General features: G+C 32.9%; 1 protein-coding gene across 1 annotated transcript; it reads left to right on the top strand.

Moving 5' to 3' along the window:
• Positions 1–1,094: 1,094 nt before the first annotated feature.
• On the top strand, positions 1,095–11,209 carry LOC123528223 (placenta-specific gene 8 protein-like). Its single transcript, XM_045307952.2, has 4 exons — positions 1,095–1,498; positions 3,786–3,983; positions 5,966–6,102; positions 10,634–11,209. The coding sequence occupies exons 1-4, from the start codon at positions 1,492–1,494 to the stop codon at positions 10,724–10,726; spliced, it is 435 nt and encodes a 144-aa protein (XP_045163887.2). The 5' UTR covers positions 1,095–1,491; the 3' UTR covers positions 10,727–11,209.
• The last annotated feature ends 587 nt before the right edge of the window (positions 11,210–11,796 follow it).

The following is an 11,796-nucleotide window of genomic DNA, read 5'->3' as shown; positions in this document are numbered from 1 at the left end:
TATTCGGATGACCTGTAGGCATACAGACAATAAATAGAAAAATGGCACGAAAAAAATGGTCGCATAATGGCGGATACAAATAGTCCTCAGTATTTTGCTCTGTAAAGCTAATTTCCTTATTTTTCTTTTGCAAGTTTTTTGCTAAAATCTCATGGCAGATCTATGCTTGACATGTAGGTAGCATTTTCATAATGAAATAACAACATTACAGAATTTTTCATGAAAACTTAGATCATACACCACCACTGTAATTTTGGGTCTCACTTTTTAACTAATTTTCCAGTTTGTGTGTTTGACTGAAAATATTTTTCTTGCATCAAACATGACCCCCACTTTTCTTTTGATTTTTATTTAGCACTGACAATATTCTGTAAGAAAATGTAAGTGTACTGCTGTCATTGGAAATATGTCAATTTTATATAGAATAAAGAAGAGCAGCTATTTAGTGTGATATAACCTGTAACAGTATGGGTACGGCGGAAGTTCTTGATAATGTCACAAAATGTTTCCATTTATTCATTGGCAAATATCTCAAAATGCTAAACACGGGTATACACATGTTATAAAACCATTTTATAAAAACTCTGAGAAGTTTTATCTTTATTGTAGGAATTTTTCTTTTTTATGAAAATGTTTTTTGAATAAAATTTAGTGATGAAAACTTTTATTAGTTCTACTTTCATCAAGAAATCAAGCAAACGATCTTCTTGTTGGTAGAATTTTAGTACTTAATGCTTCGAAATACATAATAAGGGTTAAATAAATTCTGCACTGTAGTAAATACGCTGACCGAACATACAGAACTAGTTAAATCGTTGGTCTGGTACTGATTTGGGCTCGTTTATGCTTTTGTGTCCCTGTTGTTTTTTTTTTTTTGTTTTTTTTTTTTGGTTTTTCTTTTCTTTTTGTTCTTGTTTTTCTCGTCTTTTATCACTGGCAAATTATTGATAATAATAATTTTTTGTTTGTTCAAGTTTCTGCAATAATTCCTTAGGTGCGTGCAATCAACCGCCAGCTCATTTTCCACTTTGAAGACAGAAATAAAACAGATCTAAAATGATAAGTTCCAAAGCGTATTCTCTGGAATTCCTGCAAGCGTCTAAGAACACATTTACCTGTAAGCGCTCACCACAACTGTGCTACTCATTTATGTTTAACACGTGCTAAATGTTCAGATAAAGATTTGCTTTGGATTGCATTTTGAGAGCTGGGATGCAGTAACTTGGTGCATATTTTTTAAGGTTTTGTTTCAAACTAAGCCTAAGACTTATCATTTGGATAACTGACTAATATTTTGATCACGAAAATAATGTGACCTTTGTGTGTAGATGGTACAAGAACGCTATGAGCTGACGTCTTTTAAGTTTATTCTTGGATGCTGTCTATACCCGGCTGTGTATAATTCATGAAGATATACTAGTTTGTGTAAACCATTCCATTTTATGTGCGTTGTGGATTTGACAACATAATAAGCAGTACATACAGTAAATAATGGCAGGTAAGAGTATTTCTCTGCTATAATGGATTCTTTTACTCTGCAATCATTTCTTAGATTCACAAACGAACAGATTAACAAATTGAATACGTCATTACCCGTTACCCCACCCATTAACACATTAAAGTTGTAACAAAGCGACTGTCTGAATAAAAAATGTCAAATTTTACCATAGACAATATATATACTTAGTTTTCAGCTGTTCTGTGTAATATTTTAATGTATTCCCCATGTATAAGTTTTTTACACATTTTCCGAACAAATCAGTTGAATGCAATATTGTATTGTTTCAATTGCCAGCACGTGAGTATATTTGTCAATCAAGCGCTTACCATTCATGAAAACGGGACATGATTATCTCTGTGGGAGAACAATTTCCGTGAGTGTTTATCACAAGCTGAGCACGCGCCTCAAATTCTTCTTCTCTAATTATTCATTGGTAAAGTATAATTGCAGAACAGAACAGAGCAGAACAGAACAAATGTAGCTGCTTCACTCCAGAGTGGTCATGCCAAAAGGAAAAAGAAAAACCATCACCTTATTGCAGGAAAAAAAACATGTGCTCATTAGATTAATGGCCGATTTGTTGTTGTAGAAATAATTCGGTTTGTTAAACCAAGATTGTTTTTGCAGATAAGCCTGAAGGCTGGCGAAGCTCTCTGTGTAAGTTTATGCTTCCAGTGATGTAAGATATAAACAACAGAATGACTCAGCATTCGTAAATACCCTGGCAGGAATCATGTTTTATAGTTTTGTATGTAGTAGAGATGATGTTAAAATGCTTGTTTATTGCTCGTTATAAATAAACTTAAGGTATTGGACCCCAAATAGTAATATTTAAAAAAAATGGCATTTGCTTGGTCTAATATTCTTAAAGTTGACCATGGTTCACACTGTGTTGTAAATTTTAATCAACTTTTACCGTGCCGTTTTTTTGTAAATTTTGTATAATTTATGGTATTTCCTCACGCTCAAGAAGAGACAAAATTCAATGTGATGGCCACTATCTAAAACGTTTGCAGAGAATTCATTACAGCATTAATTTTGATAAAAGAAATATCAAACTATTGTTAAACAATTATAAAACATAAAATAAAACTGTAAAAATCATTTTTGTCTAGGGTGCCTCAAGTAAACAGATTTAATGAGACAGAATTCTAACTCCAGCATATAAAAATTAAGGCCGAATCCTGTGGGTCTGTTTTGAATTTTGCTCACTTCATTCAAAAATAACCTTGGGGCAATAGTAAAACCTACCTGCATTTCTTTCACAATATTTAATCTAAAGAATGAAGGAAAAACAGAGAACTTTTACCGCACGTAACTCAGTATTTTTGAAGATGTCTAACTCTACCCCTCCTGATTCAGAGGTAAATTCACATTGAACAGCAAAAAAATTGCTTATAAAATGAAAATTTTCCACTTTTGTACAATTCATCCATAATTAGTCTTGAAAGAAGTAAAAACTTACTAGAAAAAAAGGAAAACATGGGAAAAAAATTTGGTCCCAGTGGGGTTTGAACCTACGCCCCTCGGAAAATTGCAGTCAGTGTAGGTTTATGGTAGGAATTGAATACTCTTCAGGAAGGAGATACCCTATTACGGGTCCAATACCTTAAAGGAAATGATGTAATCATGACTTCTTCTCTATCGATGCGCGTACTCCATGCAAAGTTATATAAAACTTGCTTTGGGACCAGTCTAAAAATACAGCCTTGTCATTGGCCAATTTTCAGTTTATACTCAGAAATAACCAACCAGAGGCCGGAGTCTTCAGACTGGTCTCCCAACTCAGAAATATAACTACGGATCTGGCCGAGAGGGTCTTGAAACGATAAGTAACCAGACACCTATTCTAAGACTTTCTCCACTTGTATCCAATTATTTTTCAATAAATTTCCACATTATCCTCTGTGAAAAGATCGGCAATATTTATAACTATTTTATGCTGAAACACAGGGTAAATAAAGACAGAAATTATCTACATAGAAAAATATAATGATGTTTAAGCATAGAGAAAGGTAACTTTTTGCTCGCATTCGTCACTATTTCCTGAATTACGTCACAACAAACAGGCCTTAAACTACGGCAATGTATGTTGTATGTATGTACAAAGATCAGGTACACAGGTTTTTTTTTATTTCAGTGCATTTATAGAGCATTGTTGACTGAAAAGAAATAACACTGATAACCGTTATCCTAATATGGATGTTAATTAATGCAGATTGTCTTCGTATTTCAACTTTTAAGTAACTGAAAATCGTAATGGTACAGACATATCATGTTTCAGCTCAAAATGACGAAACAGTTGTGATGACTGGCGGTTCCTTCACAGCCGAGGAGACGCCAGTAGTAACGCAGCCAAAGACAGAAAGGTCAAACAGTAAAGCTCAAGGTCGAATAGTACCGCCGGCGTCATTTGATGATACACTCAGTGAAAGAGACTGGAAAACGAAACTGTGTTCATGTGAAGAAGGCAACTCTACTAGTATGTAAACATGTTAAAATGAAAACTTTATTATTGTTGTTTAACACAAATGTTTTCAGATATTTTGGTACTTTGTAAGAGCTTCAAGTAAATCATCTTTCGATTTGAAAGGAATTGTGTTATACATAGCTCTTAAACTGTAGACTGGTTAAAAGCACAAAATACGTGATTTATAGATCTAGTATATAACTAGTATAAGGAGGCATGTAATAATTAAGAAATAATATACCCGGAGCAGTGATTTTTTGCCGTTTAATAAAATCATGCCTAGAGTTCAGATGCAAAGGAATTATAGCCTGAGAGATGATTTCTGTGCTAGATACATTATATCGATTCTTACGCGTGGATTTCTTGTCCAGTGCGACGTTACGGCGTTTAACGCTATGATGTAGTAATTGTGACGTGCAGACAGTGATGCATGTTGCATAATAACACTTATTCTGTCATGGAAATAAATCGGATCGTGTTAGATTATATATTATTACATTACCTGTTACATGTGTATTAATTTAGTCACCGGTCTATAATTTGAGTTATTGACCAGTTATTCAACACTACAGTTTGCTCGGTAAAATCTTAAAGAAAGCAAAAATTATGAAAGCTTATTTCTGATGTCATGTTATATAACCATTATTTTATGGCTTGCCGGTCAGTATATATTCAATTATTTGCCTTCAGTCTTTGAGACCTCGAGCACTAGTTTTGACTATTGACCGACAAGCCATTTAAGTAAACTAATGATGTAGCAATTAGCATAATGATGAGTGCATCATATTACTTCATGATGAGTACAGTATAATGTAATTTATGTATATGATATGATATGATATGATATATAATATGATATATGATATGATATGATATATGATATGATATGATATGATATGATATGATATGTGATATGATATGATATGATATGATATGTGATATGATATGATACGATATGATATGATACGATACGATACGATACGATATGATATATGATATGACATAATACGATATGATATGATATGATATATGATATGATATGATATATGATATGATATGATATGATATATGATATGATATATGATATGATATGATATGATATGATATGTGATATGATATGATATGATATGATATATGTTATGATATGTGATATGATATGATATGATATGATATATGTTATGATATGATATGATATGATACGATATGATATATGATATGATATAATACGATATGATATGAGATATGATATGATATGATATGATATATGATATATGATATGATATGATATGATATGATATATGATATGATATGATATGATATGATACGATATGGTATGATATGATATGATATGATATGATACGATATATGATATGATATGATATGATATGATATGATATATGATATGATATGATAAGATATGATATGATATACGATATGATATATGATATGATATGATATGATGTATGATGTATGATATTATATATGATATATGATACGATATGATATGATATATGATATGATAAGATATGATATACGATATGATATGATATATATGATATGATATGATATGATATATGATATATGAAATGATATGATATATGATATGATACTATATGATATGATATATGATATGATACGATATGATATGATATACGGTATGATATGATATATGATATATGATATGATATGATATGATATGATATGATATGATATTGGCTTTGCTATTTGGGCGAGGACTGTTTAATTTTTGAGAGAAGAAAATAGCTGTAGGATAAGAATTAACGTTGAATAATTATGGAACGCCGGCACTGTCTTTTGTAGTCATGTTATTATTATAATTGTTTTATGCACCGAAATCTTTACATATTGTGCAAACATATTTATTTTATGTGATTATATCGTTATATGTTTTGCTGTTGTTTTTTTTTTGTAGTTAAATTATGATATTTTTGGTTATGTTATGAAAATATCATAGTAGCTTCTATTACTTTTAGAATGCAGTTTATGTTGTTGTTGGTGCTATCATAAATACATGGCAGCGATACGACTTGGAGAGACACCGTTCATGGGTTTGATACCGTGTGCTACATTTGCTTTAAGGGTCAAGGTCAGAACGTTATTTGGAATTAAGGTATGTTATATGATACAATTGATCCAAGTTTATTACGCTTATGTAGTAAACACGGTGCCTATACCACGTGACTTTTATGGCTATGTGTGGGTATAAAAAACATAAACAATCGTCGATTCAGGTAACATTTTTCATGATAACTTTCTTAATCCTGCACCAATTTTATTCAAATAAAGACGAGGGCCCGGCAATAAGAAAAATACAATCACGGCCCATCAGTTTGAGAAGAATAAATTCGTATTTTTGTCGAAAAGTGCAACCGCGCATTTTTCAGTCAGATAGTCGACGTGCTATGTGTGGGTGCATTCTATTAAAATCGTTTATAAAACTCTTAAAAATGCGTTCAGCGACAGGGCAAATAAAACCGAGAATGTAATTTTACCTTGTTTGACAGTTGAAAATTGATCGTTAAGAAATATAGCGTATTCCTCTCGTTTTTTAAATAAATAAAAAATGCTATGTGTGGGTGCCGCTAAATTTATGCTATGTGTGGGAGTAAACTCATAAAAATGATACCGTTGCTCACCTAGTTCGTGGTTAGTTGCAGCTAAAATGGTATTTATTGTAGCTTTACGCTATACATTTGAAACAACACTAATTACTACTATTACAGGGTTGTAGTTCAAACAACTTTTCAAACATAAAGAAAGGGCTTCAATCCCTCGAACGAAAGTAAAGTACCTGCGGTAGTGCATGTAAAAAAACTGCTCTTAAATTCATACCACACACATAACACATGGAGTCATTTCATCAGAGTCGTTATTCATACTTAAATCACTGTACGTCAGTATTGCGTCTAAACTGTTCACACGAAAATATAAACACAAAGTTAAGAAATTATATTTTGACAAAAGTTTACATGAAGAAACAGTAAAAAGGTAAGACAATACGGTGAACTCTTCCATACCAAACAACAAGGTGAAACATATTGCATGGAGAGTTTACTTGCCTGACTTACCCTTTTTACTTTTGAAAATATTTTGTATATAAACAAAATGTAAACAATATTCAAAATATCATCTGTGAATAATACTAACATTAGGTTTGACATTTATGTTGTGACGAAGTAAGTTTGTTTGTTTGTTTGTTTGTTCGTTTGATTCCAACGCCCTTTTCCAACAGTCAGATTCATATGAGGCGGGCAGTTCACCTAACCATTGTTCCTGGGAAGTACCAGTATACTAGACTCCCATCCTCCGTAAGCAACTGCATACTTTCTCACATAAAGAGACGTAGTCGGTAGCTGGGACTCGAACCTACGGTCCTCTATCAATGGGAGTTACATTGGTTTCAAGTCAGCGACCTTAACCACTCGATCACGGAGGCAGGTCACAGTAGATAAGTATAATGGAGTGTCCTTTATCATTAACAAAGTAGAAGACAATAAAAATGTTGGTAAAATTATGTCAGATCATTTTAAGAGAAGTTCCTTGGACAGTTCACCCCCTTCATAACAAACAATTTTATTCTTAGTTTGTTTGACAATTTCTTTGGAGCCTTATTTTCTGCAATGGTCTTGTTAGAATGAATGTTGGCGCTTGCAAAACCAATCTGTAGCGATTCTATCGCTAAAAGTACAGCCAAATAATTTTAAAGAAACACTCAATCAATTACATTTCTTGATAATTAAAATTTCAGTTTGTGATTTTAGAAGAGTTCGTCCCAGGTCTGTTGTGAGATAATATCTATCGTAAGTTGTTTTTTTTTTATTTTGGTTTTGTAAGCGCTTACATTCATTCTAATAAGACCATTGCAGAAAATAAGGCTTCAAAGAAATTGTCAAACAAATTAAGAATAAAATTGTTTGTTATGAAGGGGGTGAACTGTCCAAGGAACTTCAAACCACTGTAACCTTTCATTGATAGAGGACCGTAGGTTCGAGCTCCAGCTACCGACTATGTCTCTTTATGTGTGAGAAAGTATGCAGTTGCTTACGGAGGATGGGAGTCTAGTATACTGGTACTTCCCAGGAACGATGGTTAGGTGAACTGTCCGCCTCATATGACTCTGACTGTTGAAAAAGGGCGTTGAAATCAAACGAACAAACTTACTACATCACAACATACATGTCAAACCTACACTCAGTTCCAAAAGAAAGTGTGCACTTAGTTTTCTGTTATTTTTTCTCGGTTATTTTCATGAAAACGTAATGTTTGGTACAAAAATTTAAATCAGTTCGTAAACAAATTGGTGTGCATTTTAGATTTTGAGTTATACCTGAGAGTTAGTGTATGAAAAAATGAAACAAAAACGTTGGGGAATTTTTTGAAATATTTAAATTTAAAAATTGCACACTTTCTTTTGGAACTGAGTATATTGTTAGTTTTATTCACAGATGATATTTTGAACATTGTTTATATACAAAATATTTTCAATAGTAAAAAGCGTAAGTCAGGCAAGTAAACTCTCCATGCAGTATGATTCACCTTGTTGTTTGGTATGAAAGAGTTCACCATATTGTCTTACCTTTTTACTGTTTCTTTATGTAAACTTTTGTCAAAATATCATTTCTTAACTATGTGTTTATATTTTCGTGTGAACAGTTAAGGCGCAATGCTGACGTACAGTGATTTAAGCATGAATAACGACTCTGATGAAATGACTCCATGTGTTATGTGTGTGGTATGAATTTAATAGCAGTCTTTTTACATGCACTACCGCAGGTACTTTACTTTCGTTCGAGGGATTGAAGCCCTTTCTTTATGCTTGAAAAGTGAACTACAACCCTGTAATAGTAGTAATTTGTGTTGTTTCAAATGTATAGCGCAAAGCTACAATAAATACCAATTTAGCTGCAACTAACCACGAACTAGGTGAGCAGCGGAATTTACAATGGAGCAGCATCCACTATATTGTCACACATACTGCCCTTTAAAACTACCTTAGGGACAATGATCAATCTGACTAAAGTACTTGATCTTCTAAACGAAGATCTGAGAACGACCCATTCACATTCGTCTTCTGTATATTTTGGATTTCCAGTATTGCTATTTTTATTTTATCCAATCAGACGACTTGTTCGAATGTCAAAGAGTAAGAAAAATGTGCAGTCATTCCAGGGCTCGAACCCGGGACCCCTGGCTTACAAAGCAAGTGGCCTACCGACTGAACTAACCAGCTATCTGATACATTATGACATAAAAATTGTAAATATCAAAAGTCAAGGCTACAGGTAGATTTGCAGGATGTTGTAAGTTAGGCTCTGATTGGCTAGCGAAAGGGTCGTCAAAACGAGGCAATGAATAGGTCGTTCTCAGATCCTATGCGTAGCGTAATAGGATATGTACTTTAGTCAGATTGGGACAATGATACAATTGCGTGTTCATGAAAAAACGTTGTTTATGCATCAAGATAAAAAAACACTTTAACGCAACTGAAGGAGATCGGAAATAACGTTTTCATAAATTTTACTTCAAACATATATCAGAGTTTTAATGTTTAAAGATGTTTGATAACACGCGCTCGTAACCAATAACAAAAATGAATCTGACGCGCTATTCTCTATAACACAGCCACTTTCTAAAGCGTAAAAAAATTGTTTGTTTCCGGTATCCCGACCTACCCTAAGTTTTTGGCCCGACCCTAAATGTTTTTATGGCCTTGGAGAACATTTTTTTCAACTTTTTGACAAAAAGTTGCAAAAGCCGACTTTTTATGCTTTACACATGGTCAGTGATGTTATAAATCAACTTACTAATACTCTAGAGGCATAACCCCCCTATTTGTATCCATTTTTTGACACAAAAATAATTTCCGAAAAGTCTCCCTTAATAAAAATTTTAAAAAAAAGTCTTTCCGATCTACGTAACCAAATAAAAAGATCAGTTATGCTAGATGGATACTCATTTCTATGAATGTAACACGAGTAAGTTAAACCTCACTTAGTGCAAGTATCTCAAGCCACGGTATCATTTTTATGAGTTTACTCCCACACATAGCATAAATTTAGCGACACCCACACATAACATTTTTTCATTTATTTAAAAAACGAGAGGAATACGCTATATTTCTTAACAATCATTATGCAACTGTTAAACAAGGCAAAATTACATTCTCGGTTCCATTTGCCCTGTCGCTGAACGCATTTTTAAGAGTTTTATAAACGATTTTAACAGAATGCACCCACACATAGCACGTCGATTATCTGACTGAAAAATGCGCGGTTGCACTTTTCGACAAAAATGCGAATCTATTCTTCTCAAACTGATGGGCCGTGATTGTATCTTTCTTATGGCCGGGCCCTCGTCTTTATTTGAATAAAATTGCTGCAGGATTAAGAAAGTTATCATGAAAAATGTTACCTGAATCGACGATTGTTTATGTTTTTTATACCCACACATAGCCATAAAAGTCACGTGGTATAGGCACCGTGGTAAAAAGGTTTATTTGTGTTTCTTTGGTTAACATCAAAGACATACTTCTTATTTTATTATACTCAGACGAGTCCAAATATACCGTGATAGTAGTTAGCATTTTGCCGTATTGAATATCATAGATACATAATTTTTAAGGATTGTATTCTTTTTTTCAGGGCTCAATCGTGGAAGACTTCTTTACGACGTTATGCTGTGAACCGTGCACAATCTGTCAGATATCTAGGGAATTAGACAATATAGGACTTTAAACATTGTTAACTTACTTAAGGATTGTAGACGTGTAGCTACTAGGAGTACATGTATAAATATTAGAACTGTGCATAAATGTGTTTGTATGGCATTTATTTATTTTCAGTCGATATAACCTCGGTGATTTACGTTACACTGTGAAATGATGTTCCTCTTTGATAGCGTATATATTTTGAAATTTAAATAAATGTTTTTTGTTCAGATTCAGAAACTATTTAGAACTATATCTGTTGCGTTAATTTTTGAAAGATAATGTTTGTTTTCAATTCAAGATAGATCATAGGTTATGAACATTAATCAGTCTAAACAATTTTGATAGTGAGGTCATTTTTGATAAAATTGCATTTTTTTTTCCAAAAAGTCTTATGTTTACGGAATTGCTTCTATGTCCATACTGGGAGGAATAGCTTAATGTGATCATTTTTTAAATTATATTGGACTGAATTTGTGAGAAAACAGTCATATTAAAAATGGAAACAAAGTTGTTGCTTTTATGTGGTCATTGAAGGGTGACATGTCTTACAAGAACAATATAGTGGACGCAACTTGACCCCGATGGTTGACCTTTGCATTATAATACATAATAAGGCACAGCCTATTATTGAAAAGGAGTGTACGTAAAAAACGAGCTGCGCGAGAAAAAGGAAATATCAATTTGTGTAAATATAAATTAGTGTACTGGAAAGTTTTAACTGATCAAATGTAAGTATATAAACTTTGATACTGCACTGTATATAAACTCATTCCATATAAATATACACGACTACCCTAAGCACCCTTGATTTCTACAATGAAATAATCGATATGAATAGTCAGCCTAAGGTCAACCATCGCGGTCAAGTTGCGACTACTATACCCAAGGTTAAGTATATAACTACATGGAAAGCAACAGTTAGGCTTCTGCAGTTAGGCCGTTTTCGATATAATTCTGCTTTATAGAGTCGTACAGAAATATTATTTCTGAAAGGATTTAAAGTATTTCTGTTAGCAACATGAACATTATGTTAGCTTATGATATAACAGGATTTTGTGTTGTCATGTAAGAAAAAATGAAGACATTAAGATAAAT

This window comes from Mercenaria mercenaria, chromosome 14 (genome assembly GCF_021730395.1).
Source record: "Mercenaria mercenaria strain notata chromosome 14, MADL_Memer_1, whole genome shotgun sequence".
Taxonomy (NCBI): domain Eukaryota; kingdom Metazoa; phylum Mollusca; class Bivalvia; order Venerida; family Veneridae; genus Mercenaria; species Mercenaria mercenaria.
This window is presented reverse-complemented; position numbering and strand designations above follow the sequence as displayed.

Bases quoted from the DNA above. Each gene is read 5' to 3' on its own strand.
- LOC123528223 (XM_045307952.2), top strand. The intron at 3,984-5,965 runs GTATGTAAACAT...TATTACTTTTAG, and splicing joins TGAAGAAGGCAACTCTACTA to AATGCAGTTTATGTTGTTGT. The intron at 6,103-10,633 runs GTATGTTATATG...TCTTTTTTTCAG, and splicing joins GAACGTTATTTGGAATTAAG to GGCTCAATCGTGGAAGACTT.